The sequence below is a fragment of the Thunnus albacares genome, chromosome 12, assembly GCF_914725855.1.
Source record: "Thunnus albacares chromosome 12, fThuAlb1.1, whole genome shotgun sequence".
NCBI classification, from domain to species: Eukaryota; Metazoa; Chordata; class Actinopteri; order Scombriformes; family Scombridae; genus Thunnus; species Thunnus albacares.
This window is the reverse complement of record NC_058117.1, coordinates 24,482,550-24,501,869: the sequence shown is the minus strand read 5'-3', so window position 1 is coordinate 24,501,869 and position 19,320 is coordinate 24,482,550. Positions and strand designations below refer to the sequence as shown.

General features: G+C 39.6%; 2 protein-coding genes across 2 annotated transcripts; both read right to left on the bottom strand.

Moving 5' to 3' along the window:
- Window positions 1–3,146, bottom strand: LOC122993614 (zinc finger protein 33A-like). Its single transcript, XM_044367924.1, has 4 exons — window positions 2,772–3,146; window positions 2,457–2,518; window positions 1,798–1,891; window positions 1–1,708 (listed from the first exon to the last, which is right to left on the bottom strand). The coding sequence occupies exons 1-4, from the start codon at window positions 2,974–2,976 to the stop codon at window positions 645–647; spliced, it is 1,425 nt and encodes a 474-aa protein (XP_044223859.1). The 5' UTR covers window positions 2,977–3,146; the 3' UTR covers window positions 1–644.
- A 4,713-nt stretch (window positions 3,147–7,859) lies between these two features.
- Window positions 7,860–17,677, bottom strand: LOC122993613 (zinc finger protein 184-like). Its single transcript, XM_044367923.1, has 4 exons — window positions 17,212–17,677; window positions 13,017–13,610; window positions 9,464–10,240; window positions 7,860–8,852 (listed from the first exon to the last, which is right to left on the bottom strand). Exons 1-4 carry the CDS (start codon window positions 17,447–17,449, stop codon window positions 8,131–8,133), a joined length of 2,331 nt encoding a protein of 776 aa, XP_044223858.1. The 5' UTR covers window positions 17,450–17,677; the 3' UTR covers window positions 7,860–8,130.
- Between the last annotated feature and the right edge of the window lie 1,643 nt (window positions 17,678–19,320).

Below are 19,320 nucleotides of genomic sequence, written 5' to 3'. Positions count from 1 at the left end.
TTGTGGGGAGAAATTTTATGGGAAAATCCAACTCAAAACAATAATCAAGCAGGTTTCTACCATTGTTGACATCAAAACATAAAACCTGAGAGGTCCTCCACTGGCTTTGAATGGGAAATCCACTTCATGGAGAATGCGGCTGTAAAGGGGAGAGTTTATGGGGTTTCAGTGCTGAGATGATGTACAGCTCATTTCTACAAGAGAGACTCAAAGAAACTGAGTTTAGAAGTGAAGGTCAGTATGCAGGTAACTAACAGGAAAGCTGCAGGGTTTTTGTTTGATTACACCACCTTTTAGGCCTTGTTTTTTTTTTTTTGGATTTCTAGCTTTAGAAGTGTGTTGGTGTCTTGCAAACACTGACTTGTGGGAAATCTGTTTACATGATTTAAATTTATGTTTTAATAATCATAAGACGTTAAAAGTATTTTTTTTTTTTAAAAAAAAAAAGAAGCAAACGTTTTAAAATCCATCCCGATGGATTTTGCATAGTAAAATATACATTAAGATACAAAGTCTGTGAGCAATGCCACAATCTCGAGTCCCAACGAAAAACAAAAGAGCTGCCACTCACTGGCTTTGTGATTTGGCTTTGAAGGTCATTCGAGTCCTTTCACCTGAGTGACATCGCTCCACGCTCCTGCGCCTCAGCTGTACGTGTGGATGATTCTGTGCCGTTTCAAATGGTGCATCAGGATGAAGGTTTTCCCGCACTGGGCGCAGCTGTAGGGTCGTTCCCCGCTGTGTGTGCGCTGGTGGACCCTCAGGCTGCTCTGCTGCGTGAACCTCTTCCCGCACTGTCCGCAACCGTACGGCTTCTCGCCCGTGTGGGTCCGGTGGTGTATGCTGAGATGGGAAGAACACTGGAAACTCTTCCCACACACCGTGCACCAGAACGCCCTCTTTCTCTTGTGGCTCTGCTGGTGCAGCTTGAATTGGTGGAGGCGGGCGAACGTCTTTCCGCACTGCGAGCAAACATAGCCCCGCGCCGTGCCGGAGAGAGGTTTGTGGGGGGTGTGAGGGTGGTAGCTGCCCTGTGTGAGAGCGTTGTGCGAGTGCGATACCACCTGTCTATCCGTGGCCGCAATTTCCCTCTCGGGGTGATCATCTGGCTGCCTTAAATGTGCAACATGTGAGGCGTTTCTCTGCGAGTAATTTTGTTCCTTCTGTCTGTCTTGCTGTGAAACGGCAACCTGAGGTCTGAGCTGAAAATTGGACGACTGCGGATCCTTCTGATACTCACTGTTGTATATCCCATTACACGGCCTCTGGGAGGACGACTGCTGGACATTAGCTGACTTGCCAGTGTTAGAAACGACGTGGGTATCCGAGTGGTCCGGGAATGTGTTGGAATACTCCTCTACTACACTGGAAAAGTCAGGAAAACCAGAGTCAATGTCGTTACCTTCAATTATGGATGACCAGAGCTGATTCTCCCTTTCATCCAGGGAAAAGTCTGCAGGAAGTTGATTCTGCTTCCCTGCACCGTGCTGGCATCTGTCCTGACTGAATCCTGATCGATTCTCCTCCTTCTCTGTCTTGACAGTCAAGTGAAGGCCACTGATCTCTCCTGCATGATGACTTGAGTTGTACAAGTCACTGAACTCTGAAGTCTTCTGTCTCACAACCTCTGGATGGGTTAACTGACGGTCTTCTTCGAGCTGCTGACTCTCTGGAGCATTAGCTGGATTAGGGTACTGTACAGCAGTACCTGCAGATCACATGTGTTAAGAGTTATGTAAGGAGGTGTGTTAGGTTTAACCAAAAAACATCATATTTTTCTTTTCTTTTTATACTCACCAATTAGTTCAGCAGAATCACTGATCCACAGCGCCTCGTCTGGACTCTCTTCTTTAATTGTGAACGATACAGTCGCATCTTCAATCTCTGGAAACTAGACAAAATGGGAAATATTAAAATATCAATAATAATAATAACAAGCATGCTCCAAACCAGTTAGGTGGCAATTTTGGGATTCTAAACAGGTTCATTAAAATAGAAACAGGATTCAGATAATGATCGGATAAACCTGCTTGGTGGCCCCAGGACAAAAATAAGCTGCTGGGCCCGTGTTCCCACCCCTCTCTGTGCATTATGTGCAATTATTCCTGGAATATTACATGGCCCCAGGTTTGCTGAGTGGTGATTTTACTAAACACATCTTAATTTAGTAATGTAAGCACACTATAAGTGGCAATAATGAAGGTCTCTAACCTAGATTTTGACACACAATCAGGTAATTAAGGATTTTTCCCTTTAGTAGTGCATATTCCCAAATAATTAATCAAACTAACAGCCACAGAGTGAACGTGGGGATTTTAGGTCCCCGGGACAGTTGCCCACTTTGGCCGGTGTGTAATCCAGCCTTGCTTCAAGTACATCTGCAAACAGGTTTGTGTCCCTGAGTAATATTATTAACATAAATTAAAAGTTTTTGTGTTTTGAAAAATGAGACAGACCTTAATATCTCCTGTGGGATGTGGACAGTTGCCCACATCAGTTCCTCTGTCCATGTAGTTTTCTGGATGCAGAAAAGGAGGAAAATCAGTTTAGCAGTTGAAACTACATTTTCTTTTAAAAGCAGGAAATGACTCCATTCACATTAACAGAGAAATGACATTCATTAAGTAAGAATATAAAGCATTCCTGCCCTCTACTCATTTATCTACCTTTTTTTAATAAGACGATTAGGATTTGTGTTATCGCAATTTAATACTTGAAAACATGCATTAATAGTCAATTATAAACACAAATGAGGCTTTTGAGCATCTTACCAAACCCTCGCTGCAGCTGTGCGTGTTTATTCTCCATCATTAGTAATTTCCTCTGTAGCATCTCATTCTCGCTTTGCTTTCGGGATATTTCAAGATGCAAAAACGCACATTTGTCATCGACTAGTTTTGATATCTCTGCCACTGCTGCTTTAACCAAAACCTCCATTATTGAGGATAATTGGGTTTGGAAGGGAATGCACGCCATGTTAATCCATACAGGGTAATATGTGACAAAAAATACTAATAAAAATGTCCTTTATCGCAATGATTTCTTACAAATTGCAAGGATCGATGCACTAGAAAAATTTGGACATCCCTGTGCATTTCTTGCTAGCTGGAACCTTTCTTCCGTATGGCGGAGGGATCTACCGTAAATACCGCAGTACAGACGCAGTAGAATTACATATGAACAAGGAAGAGACGAGCAGAGGTCTGATAGGAAATGATGGCCTTTGATTCTGTTTGCTATTACTTGAAGGTATTTCAGGTAAAACTATGAGTGACTTACCTTTTCTGTCTGTCAGAAAACCGCAATTCTTAAAAACAAACGACGATGAAGATGATTTATATTTATTTTATGTTTATATGTAAGGATAAAGAAATTGTAGTGAAGGAAATTTTATTTTCATGCATTTTTTATTGTTTTATTGATATATTTTCTTAGATTCACTCAGTATTTCTGTGCAACAAAACACACGTGAATACGAACGAATAAATAATAAAATAAAACCAAGTAAATGGCTATTTCAAAAGTCAATACTGCATTATGTGTACTTAACAGTATTATTGAAGCCTTGGACAATCATCAACACTGTGCTGCACTTTTCATAGATCTATCTAAAGTATTTGATTCAGTGGATCATACTATTTTACTTGAAAAACTACACTCGATTGGACCAGATGAACCGTCCATTAAATGGTTTCATGACTATCTCTCAGGTTGAACTCAGGAAGTATCTTCCAACAGTTCCAAGTCAAGTCCCCTAAACACTAGTATAGGTGTACCACAAGGGTCTACTCTTGATCCTCTTTAATTCATCATAAACAATATCATCAATATCATTTATACATTTCAGATCTCTCTCATCAAACATAAGCTTATTTTAAATTCTGGCAGAACTAAATGTATGCTATTCTCTAGGTCACTTGAGAGTATCCAGCCTACTGCCCATATCCATACCCCTGGCTGGATACCAGACTCACTTTTAATACCCATGTTGAACACCTACCAAGCAAACTGAAGGTCAAAACTGGATTTTTGTATAGAAACAAACCATGTTTCTCTTCTGCTAGTTGAAAGACCATTGTACAATCTACAATTCTGTCTGTGCTAGATTATGGTGATATTGTATATACGCATGCTGCTCCCTCTGTATCACAGTACACTGCCCTTCGTCACAGGTGATTAATTCCTTACTCACCATTTCATCTTAGATAGGTTGGATGGTCCTCCTTAACAAAGAGAGCACCATTGCATGGTATTGTTTATTTATAAGGCTCTACTGCAAAAACTCCCTGGTTACCTCTGCTCTCTGGTTACATTTAAACACAGTATTTACAATGTCAGGTCACAGGACATTTTAACATTAGCTGTACTTCTTGTTCACACTGAACTTGCTGCATATAAATGGAATGAGCTGCAAAAAAAATATGAAGTCTCTAATTTCACTCCAACATTTTAATAGGCTGTACTTATGTATTTGCAATCCTACTTGTAATTGCAACAGACTGACATTTAATGTTGAAGGCCTGTGACTTTTGAAGTACAAAATTACAGTTGAAAGTACTGCATTATAAGTAGCCTACATTACCATCTTTACCGATTAAAGACAAGTTACTGGACTAATCTGCGATCTTTGACTCAAGAAATTTGACCCGAAGGATCTATATTGGGTCCTCTGCTTTTTAGTCAAGATCAAACCTCACACATTTTCCATGAATGTGGAAACCCTGGAGGAAAGAGAGGCAAGAGGAGAGAAGTAACAGAAGGAGGAAGGAGGAGGTGTGCAGGAAACATTCAACAATCATTTATTTGCACTGATCAATATTAAAATAAGCAGAGTGCCACACTCAACAATTCTTAATTTGGAATTTATTTGAAAATACAAAAAGCTAAACAAAGAAAATCAGATTTTTCATTATATATATATTTTTTGGACCTGTATGTATATAACTGTAAAGGTCATGTGATACCTGTGAATCATGCTATACTGAGTACCCAACGGTCGACATTATTGATCAGTGATCTTGTGCAGTAAACCATTGGATTAAAGCAGACTGAAAACACTCATAAATTATGAAAGAACAAACTTAGAGGAATTTGAATTTGTCACACTGTTTTGCAAAGCAATAACACTGCAGTGGCAGTTAGAGGTTTGATTCCCATGTGAAAACGTAGGCACTCATACTGTACTATAAAGGGGGTTGAGTCACCCTGTCGACCCTGGACGGTAGGCTTAGCTGGACTGTTAGTTTTGTCAAACTATTTTAATGACCTCTTCAAGTCCAGCCACCTGCTACAAACAAATGCGAACTCTGTTGTTCATTCAGGACCTTTAGCAATTTACTCAACCAGAGTAATGGCTTTTTGTATTAGTTATCTAGTTGTAATGCATTTTATCAGATAGCCTTATCACTGACATTAAACCAGGGCATTCTTTGACTGAAATGTATTTTGCAGGAGATATTTTTACAAAGTGAACTATAAAACCAAAAGAGAAGTCCCAAATTCTAAGACTTTGTCAAACTCTTCATTACTATAGGAACCCTGTTTATCAGTGAGGTATTTCATATTTCTTTAAGAAGTTACATATAAAGCCCAGTTTCCAGCATAATAGTTCAATATTTAGTATATATATCTATAGTTGCATCTTTGCTTTCCCCATGGCAAACATTACCATGTTGTCTGTTACCATTTTTGGTAGCAGTTGCTTTAAATTAGCCTTTTGAAAGACCAAAGCAACATAATATTGTAATATTATTATCAAGACATATTTACATGCAACTTTGAAGGCAATAGTAATTTGAGGTATACAGTACATTGTTGTATGAGGACAGTTCAGTTTGATTTAAAATTAGGATTTTCATCTCTAGGAATATTTCCAACCCTGGCCTTCTACATGTGCCCTCGCTACATCCCCCTCAAAATGAGAACTAGGTATTAATCTATATTTTAAGATACAGTACACTGATGTGGATCCACACAAAGCTGTGTGTTACAACAACAGTCAGCAGTGGCAAGATGTCTTCTTTAAAGCTTGATCAAAACTGTCCTATAGACTTTTTTCATGTTTTTTATTTAAAAATGCCATGGTAAAAAAAAAAAGCTTGATAAAGAAACTTGATATGCTAAATTCATGCACTTTGCAGATATTGTAATTTGTATTGATTCAGACAAACTCCACTTAATATTGTTTGTCACCAAGGATTTTTTTTTCGCATATCATTGAACCCTACCCTACACTAAAGAAACAAAAAACTTAAACTTTGTTACTGATCCATGTTATTAACTGATTTGTCTATTTATATATATTTTTTTAAATACACAGATTGTATATTCTGGACGATAATGAGAATTTTGATTAATTTCGAATCAGGAAAATTCTTTCTATTCCTTGCAATATAAAGAAATAATCAGTGTTTCAAAAAAGAATAACAGTGTGGTTCTATATGAGGGTGATGCTTGATTAGTTGGACTAATAATCCTTCAATTACCCGAACAGTCTACAGTGATAAAATACAGTACTTTTAGCATAGATATGAATATCTTTGACTGGTTTACATTTTATGTTCTTAACTTGTTCTGTGAAAATAGCAGCAGCACAGCAAAAACCCAATATTTCAGTTAGTGCTGTGACTCAGCATTCACGCATTCTTGAAACACTGAAAAGTATCATTAAAATAATTTCAGGAAAGTGAAACTAGTGATCAGTCTGAGCAACAGCTTTGGCTGTAAACCAGCAAATGTCCGGCTTCAAGTGCCACTTAAAACAACACTCGGCATTGTTTGGTTTCTCTCCGATAGTAATTAAGTCATTATCAAAGCCACTCAAACGCTAAATATGGGCCAACTCAGAGCAAGTAGAGAACAATTGTGTTTTCTGTCTATGCCAATGGAAGGTGGAGGAGGTCATAGAGGCAGGAGGACATTTGTGCAAAGTGTAATAAATTTTGCTCTCACTGCAAATAAGATTGCTGAGGATATGCATTTAATCAGCACTGCAGTGAGAAAAGTGATGTTGTTCTTCTGTTATAGCCTTTGGAAGTTTTGGGACATGTCAAGTATTTGTTTAGACCATGAACTGTCAACCATGACAGAATGGTCTTGTGCACATTGCCTGAATACGATGAAGCCTGGTGGCAAATCACGTACGAGGGAGGACCCAAAAGTTCCCGGAATTGTTAAAAAAAAAAAATGTCATTATAAATCTCACAGTAGTACCTTTCTCATCCCCTTTAAAAGTACTGTCCTTGAGATGTGATACACTCATTCCAGAGCTTCGCCCATCCCTGGAAACATTTCCTGTAGTCTTTTTTGTCACAATGTCCAGAGCCTCCTGCATTTCTCCTTGGATTTCTTCCAAGGACGCAAATCTTTTCCCTTTCAGTCCCAATTTTAGTTTCACCAAGCTGCAGGTATACACTACCTCCAATAACTACACCCTACTCGTGTGCTATTGATGGCTTCTGGGAATTTTTGGGTCCCCCCCCTTGTATTCTTCTTGTGCACACTAGAAATTAGTTTATTCCATGTGCAGTTTAAAGGGGACCTTTTATGTTTTTTCTTATTTTGTCATAACATTGGATGTTCATGTTAAACATGACCAGTGTCAAATAATGAGGTAAATGTATGTAGAAGTAATCCCTCTTAGAAAAAAGCACCAGCTTCAGACTGCTCTGAACACTCTTCTTCCAACGAAGCTCTGCTAATTTGTTGAGGAACACATTTCATTTCCTGTAAATTCTTCAGAATAAAAGTCTCCCATTATTTAGTCATTTAAAAGCTTTTAATATGAAGCAAAACAGGAAATGCTGGGTTTGCATCAGCAGTAACTTAACACAACTCTGATACAGCTGCCCCTCGGCCAATCAGAACTGAGTGGGCTCATCGGGAGGGGGGCCTTAAAGAGACAGGAGCCAAGTCTGCCTGTTACAGACAGAGGCTGGACTGAGGGGCTGCATAATCGGCCAGCATAAAGATAAATATGGAGTTTTTTGAACTATGAATCATACAAAGCTACTCTAGTGGAGTCACAAAAGAAAAATATAGAGTAGGAAATGAACATAATAGGTCCTCTTTAAGGTGCAATTTCAAAATGTCCGTCTGATTCAAAATCTTACCACATATCTCACAGCTGAATTATTGCTCAGTGACATTTTTACACTGGTGTTTTTGAAATAAACTGAAACTGTCAAAGCTTTTCCCACAAGTTGAGCATATAAAGCAGTTTTGCCTGGTGGCATCTCCACTGCAGTTATTCTCACAGTTGCCTGAGTCAGTCATATTAAAGTCAAATACACCTCCCTCCTGGGTCCTATCACTCCCTGCTGTGTACTCATTCACAGACACCTCTTGTGTAACATGTTGATCTCGCAGCTCAGGTGCTAAAGTCATGTCAGAGCTTCTACATTGTATTCCCATTAATGGATTGTGCATCATTTCCACCTTTTCTTTGTCGTCTAGAAAAGGCAGATCCTTGAATGGTGATATATATTCTCTCTGGTCATTTGCTGCTCCAGCAGCAGGATTGAGGTGATACTTAACGTCATGTAAAAATACACAGACAGACTGTTCAGTGGCATCATCCCTCCTCTCTGTCCCAGTTGTCCATAGCTGACTTTGGTCTGGTGCTGCTGTGGCGTCATCATTCCCTGTCTGACTTAGAGTCTGAAAATCTTTACTATCGGGCTCCAGCTTTACCATTACCACTTGTTCGCAAAGTGTCTCGTTGTACGTGGAGCCGGATAGCTGTTCGTCTAAAGCTGCCAGTCCAGTCTTGGGCTCTGCCAGGTGCTCCAACGGTTGATTATCAGGCATTGTAAACATCATGTGATGTGCCTCCAGCAGTTCTGTGTTCTCCCCTTTTTTAAAGAAAGCAACAGAATTAAAATGAGCAATGAATATTTACAAGTTTGCTTGTGTGCTTTTAAAATATATACAGGAATGGGGCTTTAAGCAGTCTTGACCAAGATACGGATTTAGAGAAAAAGTCATGGAGTTAAAAATTGATATTTTACCTAAAAATTATACTGTCAATTTAGTATTTTCTCTTAAAGAATTCTATTCCAAGACAACCTTTTGGAAAACATTTCTATCTACTGTATCTAAAATGTAGAGAACTTAATTTGTCATTAATATAAAACGTGTCACCTTTACAGGAAGTGGATCAACAGAAAGTTATTCAGCAAATATTTTGAAAAAAAAAAAATCACTGATTTGAGCCTCTCAAATGTGAATATTTAATGGATTTCTTATTCTATGAACAAAATTTTTTGGATCTTGGATTGTTGGTTTGACATAATAAAATTTGAATATGGCATTTAGGGCTAAAGGAAAATGTCATGGGATTTTTTTTTTTTTTTTACTATTTTCTGACATTTTATGGACTAAATGATTGATCAGTTAATTGAAAAAATAACAGACCAATTTATCGTGGTGAAAATAATTGCCCAAGTCAATACATTATCCTTACCATTTCTGTGCGTCTTCATGTGGCCCTTGAGGCTACTCTTCTGATTGAAGCACCTCCCACAGATATGGCAGCCGTATGGCTTCTCCCCAGTGTGAATTCGTAAATGTCTCTCAAGGTGCCCGCCACGCTCAAAGACCTTGCCACAGTACGAGCAGATGAAGCATTTCTTTGGTTTGATCACCTGGAAAGACCTGCTTCTCCTCTGTCGATGGTGATCCAGTGAGTCCCCCTGCAGACCAGGCAGGCCGGCGTGAACAGCTTCACTTGGAAGCAGGAGTGTTTCTGAGGACCCATACGGTGGCTGGGACATCATGCTGTTTTTGAGTTCCCCAAACGGTTTCCCCTGAAAGGGGAAGTTGCTATGGGAAGCCTCTACTTGTGGTGGGAGTAACTGAGCCATCCCTGGGAAGGACATCATATTCTGTCCTGAACTGCCCAGATATTCTGTGCTACTCATCTCAGAGTTGTTTTGCCCTTGTAACCTGGACATCCATTGTTGGCTGTCTCTCTCAAATGCTGTGAAGTTCTCCCTGAGGTCATCTACACCTTCCCTTATCTGTCCGTTTTCTCCAAGAAATAGTGGTTGCGCTATATTTTCCTCCATAGGCTCAGATTTGACCTGTACTGGTGCTGGAGGAGTGTCCTCAATCTTAGGTAGGCCATCCTCAGCAGTGCTGTGGCTCTCTCCCTCAGAGTGACGAGTATCAGTACCTGGCTTCTCCTCAGGAACCGGTTTCTGTTCAGCCACTTGGATCTCAACTGGTCTTGGCTGAATACCTGTTTAAGTAGAAAGAAGTCATCATTATTTTACCATCCATGTCTAAGAAGTGAAAAGCATTTGACTGTTAATTCTTCAAATTTTAAAATCTAAACAACTTTATTGTCCACCTTTGTAGCACAAAAGTAGAAATTTGTCTTCAGCTTGCATGATGATCAACATCAGATTTCACATCATACACATCAAAAGCAGTAAGTAAAAACATTTAAATACACTATATTAGGTATAATTTTGTAAAAAAAAAAAAAAAAAAAGCAAGGAATAAAATATTTGAAATAATTTAAGAAGTAACACTATTGACATATCCATTAATTACCAGTTTAACTGATGTATGGCATGGGATGATGGATTTTTTATAGATATTTTTCTTTGCACAGTGTCTCTGTACCATCACCCCGAATGCAGGAACTGAAAGTTATGATTCAGGGGATAGCATGAATCTTCTAAGACTTTGTCATTTGTGCAACTGGTTTGTCGTGGTGATAAACTAACAGGTTCTGTTTACAGCCTGATATTGCACTAACAAGTTTGACTGTTCTGGAGAGTTTGGCCTTGTTTTTGACAAGCAAGTATGTGAACCGGGACACAATGTTCAAAAAGACGATGTCTGTTAAACTCGTAAGTGGTTTGTAAATACATGTTATAACTTTTTAAATGAAATAAAACATTAACCTTCAGGGAAAAAGAGAATAGGCAGCATGTCACACATCAAATGCTATATTTATATAGTATCTAATGAGATTGTTCAGGCATTCATCTGCCAACTGCAATGATCACGAGTAGAGATGCATCAGTATCTTAGGTGGCTTACCACTTCTGCTAAACAATTTCCTGGGGAAAACCCTGAAAATGTACAATTTGTTCAGAGGGAAATGTACATCTTGTCTTCATCCATACAAGCGTTCTTTAGAGGGGTTCGAGGAGAAAATTGCAGGATTTTTATTGCCTGTGCAGAAAGGACATAAAAGACCAGGCCCTCTTATGTGCCACCCCGGCTCACACAGCTGTCAGCGGGACACTTTAAAGTCACCATCCCCCCCCTTCACTGTCGTCTCAACCAAATTTTTTTCTCTGCTGACTGTGACACCGAGGAATGTCACAACCAAAGACTTCCAACTGTGAAGTGAACCAAGACTGCAAGTCAGAAAATAAAAATAACACAAGAATAAATATAAAAAGCTACAGTGTCGGGGAGATGTGGTGGACCTTCGAGTTTTTAAGAGTAGGGCCCAACCAATACTTTGTGGCCGATACCAATATTAAGGAGTAAAAAAATTCTGCTATCGATATATCAGCTGATAATCTTATATACACAGATTGTATACATAAACACACATTTTTTGCAATGATCCTTCTAACGTTGTTGTCAAACACTTGTGATAAAGCTATGTAATGTTTTACAGTTTAACAATAAACTTTATTGTATAAAATGACATCAGTGCACTGAAACAGTTCACTGGGAATTTAATGATTATAAATTACTATAAATAAAAAAAAACAGAACAAAAAACATATGTACGTATATATTAAATTTGAATTAAGAAAAAGGATCAAATATACATAAAATGCTGCCTATATAACTTTAAAAAAATTAAAATATTGGCACATATGAGACAACATAAACGCAGATACTGATATATCTGTGATAGGCCAATAATATTGGCTGATATATCGGTCAGTCTCTACTTAAGAGATACATTTATTGCTTCTCTGCAACAGTTTTCTTAAAAAACAGCTACAGACCTAAAATATCAATTCATGAAAAGGTCCCAGTATTTCAAAGAGAACCAAATAATGAATACAGTTAAGAATAAATACACTAACAGTGAGCAAGAGACGCTATGTTTTCAAGGTTTGATTCCCCCCACGATCCTTAAAGAGGACATATCATGCTTTTTGTCATTTTCTGTTATTTTTACAGTTATGATGTCAAATGTTGAACATGGACGAAGGTCCAAAACTTGAGGTGAATGTATGTAAAAATGCTCCCTGCAAGTCAAAACACTTCATTTGCAACATTACCTCTACGTCCTCCTCTAATGACATCAGATTGTATCAAACAGCCGTCTGTTCTGCAGCCTTTGTTGCTAAAGTTGTTCCATGAGTTGTTCACGTTGTCCGCTTGCATATTTTGGATCGTATTGGGGCTCAAGCACGTACAGATGTATTTGAGAAGTTTCCGTTTCGAGTAAAGAATGAAAAAAAGAAATGAATTCCTCCTACAGCTGTTTGTTTATGTAGCCAATCAGAACAGAGCAAGCTGATCAGGAGGAGGGCCTTAAAGAGACAGGAGCTAACAGGCCTGTTTAAGACAGAGACTGAACTGAGGGGCTGCATTAAGAGCCAGTATAAGATAAATAAGGAGTTTTTTTAAATGTAAATCATGCAAAATATTCCAGTAGAGCCCTAGAATATGAATACAGACCTGGAAATATGCATGATACGTCCCCTTTAAATACCCAGCAGCTCCAGTTTTGAAAGTCATAACCTCCCAGTGCAGGAAAACTTTTTTAAAATTTCTTCTCAAACATTTATCAAAGGAACACTGCCTCAGCACACAGACTGTTTTGCGTGTACATCAAGCTCTCTGACACTTGAAAGCTGCCAAGTACACTCAGTCTTCAGACTCAGAGGACAAAGCACTTTGCTCAAGGGCAACTCTAAAAAGCAGCTGTTAAAAAAAAAAAAAAAAGGAGGATCAGAGCTTTTTTATGCTCTCCACAAACTTATTTCTCATCTAGTTCAATCCAAACAACAATAAAGCATTTCACTTACATCTTCGGTGAATCTTTGTGTGCTCTTTGAGGCTACACTTCTGATTGAAGCGTCTCCCACATATCTCGCAGTGGTACGGTTTCTCACCGGTGTGAATCCTTTTATGCCTCTCGAGGTGCCCGGCACGCTCGAAACATTTACCGCAATACGGACAGATGAAGCCTTTCTTAAACATTAACCTCTTCACCGTCCTCCTCCGTACCGTGTTGTACAAGTTACGGTACTGACTGTAACCCAGCAGCCCCCGGCTGAACGGGCTTTGCTGGAACCCACCGGAGCCGCTGCACGACACGGCTAGCCCGGTGTCCAGAGAGGATTCGGGAAGACACAGCTGGGAGTTTTGCCCTAAATTTAGATCGTCTGAGTTGTTGCGTTCCATCTCAGTTTGTGTCGCTGGTCTCCACTGTGCAAGGTCCCTCTCATACAAACCCAGCTCTTCTCCCAGCTGGCCGGGTTGTCCTCTGGCCTCTTCACTTCCCTCTTCCACGGGTTCGCATTTCACCTGCACCTCAGGTATCGACAGGCTGTTTTGGTCCTTATCAGCGTGCACCTTTTCCAGCAAAGTCCTCTCCTCCCCAGTGACACTCTGACTATCTGTGGAAAGACAATGGTACAGTTGTAGTTATGAAAAGGTCATCCAAAGGCTACTTGACACAAATCCTATAATTATTTTCGTATAATATATTGGTAGTTTACTTTATTCTGACATATCTGTGGCACCACAGTAAAGGGGGGAATAATGATACTGACTACATAAAATTCAAAGCTGAGGTGGAGTCACATAAGTGTCTGAATCATTCCAGTAAAACACCTGTTATGGTCCTTTACTGGGTCTTAACAGTTTTATTTTGCACTGTTCCATTTTTTTAAAAAGAAAACCAAAGAAACAAGCACAGTGTCCATCACTTGAACTCACTTTAAAGTGAGTTCAAACCATTTCTAAAAAAGGTGACACATGTAAGAGAAACACAGAAACAGCAAAGTGGTCCTCTGCTGTCACATTATATAACAGGAGACGACTGTTGGAGTTTTAACATTTGTAAAACACAATATAGGTAGAGCCTCAAACCTGGACTTTCTGAAACCATCAACAATTCATCACTAAATGACTTTTAATTTATTAATTATTATTTATGAGGGAAAAATGTCAAACATTTTCTGATTCCAGCATCACAATGTGAGGATTTTCTGCTTGTCTTTGTTTTATATAATTTGAAATTGAATATATTTGGGTTCCAGACTGTAAGTCTGACAAAACAAGCAATCTAAAGACTGATGGCCTGTTTTTACATTTTATAGATTAAACAATTAATTAATTAACTGTTAAAAAAAAAAAATACTGGACAGATCACACAAAAATGAGAATAATCATTAATTTGCTACCCCTACATACATGAGTGATTACGCCTACACCCATCATACAGTATTTTGGCAGTGCTAATGGAGGAGATTAAAGGCAGACTAGACAGAGCACAAAACAACAATCCCTTTATGAAAAGGACATTACTTGAAAGCCTTTATTTAATGCAACTAAAATAGGCCAATTAAGCAGTATTGGCAATATCATCATGTATGTACTGCATCTACATCCCTGTTATGAGCCTTATTTCAGTGTGCTGGTTCTGCTCCAGGAGTTATTTATTGAGACTAACCCCAGCAGACAGACTGACAGATCCTTGCGGAGGTGTGGAGGTGATGAGGTTGGAGAACAAGGGTGGCCCCACATTACTGTGTTCTTTCAACTGGTTTGTGCTAATTTAACTGAGAATTTGTTCTGATATAGGCTATTCACCACCAGCCTCAACATGAGTCCTTCTTTATTGCTGGACCTTGAGGCCCATTAAGCCATGAAGAGGGACCCTGTGTCAAAAAATATCTTTTTAAAACATTCATTGGTTCAGTTTTGAGGGGATGTGGTTTTTCCAAAACTTGAGATGAACGTATGTAAAATGCTCCATGCAAGTCAAAAGCCAGGGCTTCAGCCTGCTCTGAACGCTGCGTTTGCAATATAACTTCTACTTCATCCTCTATATCCTCCTCAGGATGGCGTCAGATTGTTCGCCAAGCCCCCGGGAACAACGCCGGGCTGTGAAGCCAATTGGACGGAGATAGCTGCCAAACCGTGTAATCCCAGGTCCGTCACGCACACTGGTTCAAAAAGCGATTTTCACGCACACAAACATTGGAAACGGAGCAGCTGTAAAATGTTGAATGAATTTTTCTGAGCGTCACAACACTCGCAAAATGACTCATTTTATAATCGGAATCTGATCCAGTTGGCCAGATAACATTTGGAAAGTTTAGCTAAAAAGGAGGGAGGCGTCCTGAAGCCGTATGCAGACCAAATAAGGCACCAGTCCTCCCAATCATTTGAACGGGGGTAGAGTGTTTCCGGTGCAAGCATTTTTTGAACTTTTGGAGAAACGCAACCCGACGTCACTGCAGCTGAAGGCTGCAGCGGCCAATCACAGCCGGAGATCAGACTGATCAGAACAGGAAACTCTGCCATGAGGGAGTACAAAGACGTTACTGGGAGGAGGGGAGGACATTTCTCTTCGTTTGATAACGTCGAAAGAAAAGTTAGACTTTGCTGTCCCGACTTATTTTAAAAAAGACAAGAGAAAGAGAGAGAGAGAGAGCAGCTGTGGTCGAGCGAGCTAGGGACTGAATGAAGAGAGGGAGCGCTAGTAGGGAGTTATTTATATAAAACATTATTTTTTGAAGAATATTTCTTGAGAGTGAATCAAGATCTGACCTGGACATAACATTTGGACAACACATCTGACCAATAAGCAGAGTGAACGTTCTCATGTGGTTTCTAGTCATGCATTTTGGTTCAATTGGATTTTTCTCTATGAAAAGAAACCGAACCAAGTTTACCAACTCATCCACTGATCTGGCCCAGAGAAAAGAAACTATAGGTTTGAAATCGAACCACAGGCAGAGGATAAAGACCTGAAAATGAGCATGATACGTCCCTGCTGATGTGTTAAAACCAAATGACCACACAGAGAACCTGGGGCCTGGGGCCAGCAGAGAAAAACTGTACACAGTCCAAAGAAAAGGGGAGAAACTGGGAGTTAAAGGGAACCCAGAACTTCATTTTCGCCCCGGGGCATCTAATCAGGTTACTGCGGCAATGGTGGTGAATATCCTCACCAACCATTGAAACCTCAAGATCAGATGGGTGATAAGAAAACACAGGTTTCTGCTCCCTCACATCAGTTTCTGAGTGAGCAGCTGCAATGTGTGATGTGTGGCCAGTGGTAGAAAGTCACTTAGTGCATTTACTCAAGTACTGTACTTAAGTATAATATTGAGGTACTTCCAATTGAGTATTTCCATTTTGTGCTACTTTATAGCCTACTTCTACTCCTCTACATTTCAGAGATAAATATTGTACTTTCTACTCCACTACATTTATTTGACAGCTTTAGTTACTTTTCAGATGAAGATTTGACACAATGGATAATATAACAAGCTTTTAAAATACAACACATTGTTAAAGATGAAACCAGTGGTTTCCAACCTTTTTGGCTTTTGACGTCTTACAAAAAGCAGTGTGTAGTCGGGGTCACATTTCAGATGTCTATGAGTTGTTAACAGCTCCACTGAACAGTGATTTTCCCTCTAAACTTCTCACATGGTTTCATTCCAATAAATGTTCAAATGATCCAATATTTCACCAATAATCAAAGATTAGAGAAAAAGTCCAAAAACTGAAAACAGATTTGTGAATCAGAACTGTGTTTTTTCTTCTTTTCTCTCCCATTAATCATCTCACGACCCCTCAGATTTATCTGCTGACCCTTTGGAGGGGCCCCGACCCCTAGGTTGGGAACCACTGGATTAAACCAGCTAACTGTATATAAAGTAGTTGAAACTAGCTCCACCTCCAGCAGCTACAACAGTAACATGCTGCTCTAACACTGATGCTTCAGTATTAATAATCTAATAATGCCATATATAATAATATATCAGTCAGAGGGACCAAATCACTACTTTTACTGCAATACTTGAACCACATTTTACTGATAATACTTATGTTTGTTTACTTGTGTAGGATTTTTCATGCAGGATATTTCTTCCACCACTGTGTGTGAGTGTACCTCAGATTTATACCAAGTTAACATGGTAGACTAGTGTGTTTTGGGTGTGTGTGTGTGTGTGTGTGTGTGTGTCAGGTCCATCTTACCATCTCTCCTGTGTGTTGCAGGTCGCTGGGTCACCCTCTCCTGCGCTGCTCTCAGCTCGCTGTGCAAAAGCTCGATGTTGCTCTTCAGCTTCTTGATCTCGTTTTCACGCTGGCACATCTCCAGCCGCAACACCACCTCACCATCCTCCACAACTTTGGAGATTTCTGCCACGGCTGCTTTGGACAGGGCATCGATAATGGAGGCAATTTGAGTCCGCAGAGCAACGCTGCTCAACATTATTATAAAGCAACCGAGTGACTGAGAAGCCTGAACTCTGACGCGGCGCTGAGGCTGCAAGTTGGTGCCGCTGATGATGTTACGCTCGAAGCGGACTACTCGACACTGTATCGACCTTACAAAGCAACAGCGGAAAGATGTTTCGATGCCTCGATTTACCACGCCAAAAATCACGTGACCACCCCAAACGAGGCGTCGTTACGTCACGCTCGTACCAAAGGGGGGTGCCACCTTCTTTGTTTAAAGGACCAGTGTGTAAGATTTAGTTGCATCTAGCAGAGGGGACTTTGCAGAAACTGAATATAATATTCATAAGTATGTTTTAAATAGTATATAATCAGCTGAAGATAAGAATCATTGTGTTTTAATTACCTTAGAATGAACCCTTTATTTCTAGGTAGGGAGCGGGTCCTCTTCATGGATGTATAAGAGCTGGATGGGCGCTGCTGCTCAGTCTTGCAGCCAATTTTTCCCAGTGGCCACTCGCGGTATTGCAGCGAAAAATCCCCAAAAATTCGGCCCAAAAATTTTCCCCATAGACCACCATTGTAAAAGAGACGCCGGTAAAACTGTTGACAGGACCCCTCGAACTGCAAACAATGTCGATTATGACTCTTTCTATTATGACTATTACTTTCCTCCCAAGAAAAGTGATTTAAAAATCTGTGACATCATCACAATGTAAAGTCTATGGGCCGAGTGGGAGCTTGCGGGCGGGGCTAGCGGGGGAAACACTACTGCGCATATTCAGTGGGCCACGGAAGCAAACCCGGACGCTAAAAACTTTTTTTGGCATATGTGCCAGGCGAGTAATTCCTATAGGATTGAATGGGCGCCATTTTTAGTCCGGTATCCAGCTCTTATAATACATCCTTGGTCCTCTTCCACAGAGGCCACCATATTGCACCGCCATGTTTCTACCATAGCCCAGAATGGACAAGCCAAACACTGGCTCTAAGGGGGCCTTTCATGTTTTTCTTGAGTTTCGTGGCCACCGTAGGTCCTCCTACACATCTGAAAGGTGTGGGGGGAGGGGTTACTAATTGGTTTCGATCTGCAACCTCATTGCTAAATGCCACTAAATTCTACACACTGGTCCTGTAATTAAATAAATATTTAAAGTCACAAATGTGCTAATAAACATGTAAGAAATGATAAGGAAAAGGAAGGGGAAATTACTCCACATGGGGATTTGTGTGGAACTCCCATTTTTCTAACATGCACTGGGAAACAACACGGCTTCTCCCATAATTTGTTATCCACAACAAATTGAAAGAATTATATTACAAAACCATGCATAATATATATCCCACCAACAAATTTGTCTCAAGATTTGTGGATATCGTTAACAAATGTGAATTTTGTACAAATAAAGAAGAAACAACTAAACATTTATTTTATGAATATCAGTATACAGGATTCTGGGGGGTAAAAAATGAAGATTAGTTTGACACTCAAACAAACGATTCAATTAAGCTGGAAGCCAAGGTTGTATATACTATGAAAACAAAACGAGAAACTTAAATGGATTGCCCATTTATTAATTTTACTAGGAAAATTTAAACTTCACATCTGTAAATCCAAGTTCTCAAGGTCTCACCCATTGTTTGAACTTTTCACAATTGAATTTAGAAATGCACATACAGTTAGTATGCTCCAAGACTTTTTTGAGAAATCTGATTTTATTGCCTCTTTCCTTTTTTATTTTTATTTATTATTATTGCTTTTACCCCATGTCCTGTTCCCATGTTGAATGTATCAACCAATTGAAAGTGAAGTCATGCCTATTATGTTACCTTTATTATATTATCACGCCTAAGTGTTTTCTGTGTTCATTTATTAATAGACTGGATTGAACAAAATAACAACGC

Coding starts and splice junctions, on each gene's coding strand:
- LOC122993614 (XM_044367924.1), bottom strand. CDS start 2,976: ATGGCGTGCATTCCCTTCCAAACCCAATTATCCTCAATAATGGAGGTT. Junction 2,519..2,771: donor ACAGCTGCAGCGAGGGTTTG/GTAAGATGCTCA, acceptor TTCTGCATCCAG/AAAACTACATGGACAGAGGA. Junction 1,709..1,797: donor TGATTCTGCTGAACTAATTG/GTGAGTATAAAA, acceptor TGTGATCTGCAG/GTACTGCTGTACAGTACCCT.
- LOC122993613 (XM_044367923.1), bottom strand. CDS start 17,449: ATGTTGAGCAGCGTTGCTCTGCGGACTCAAATTGCCTCCATTATCGAT. Junction 13,611..17,211: donor TGCAACACACAGGAGAGATG/GTAAGATGGACC, acceptor GTCTTTCCACAG/ATAGTCAGAGTGTCACTGGG. Junction 10,241..13,016: donor CACAAAGATTCACCGAAGAT/GTAAGTGAAATG, acceptor CTACTTAAACAG/GTATTCAGCCAAGACCAGTT.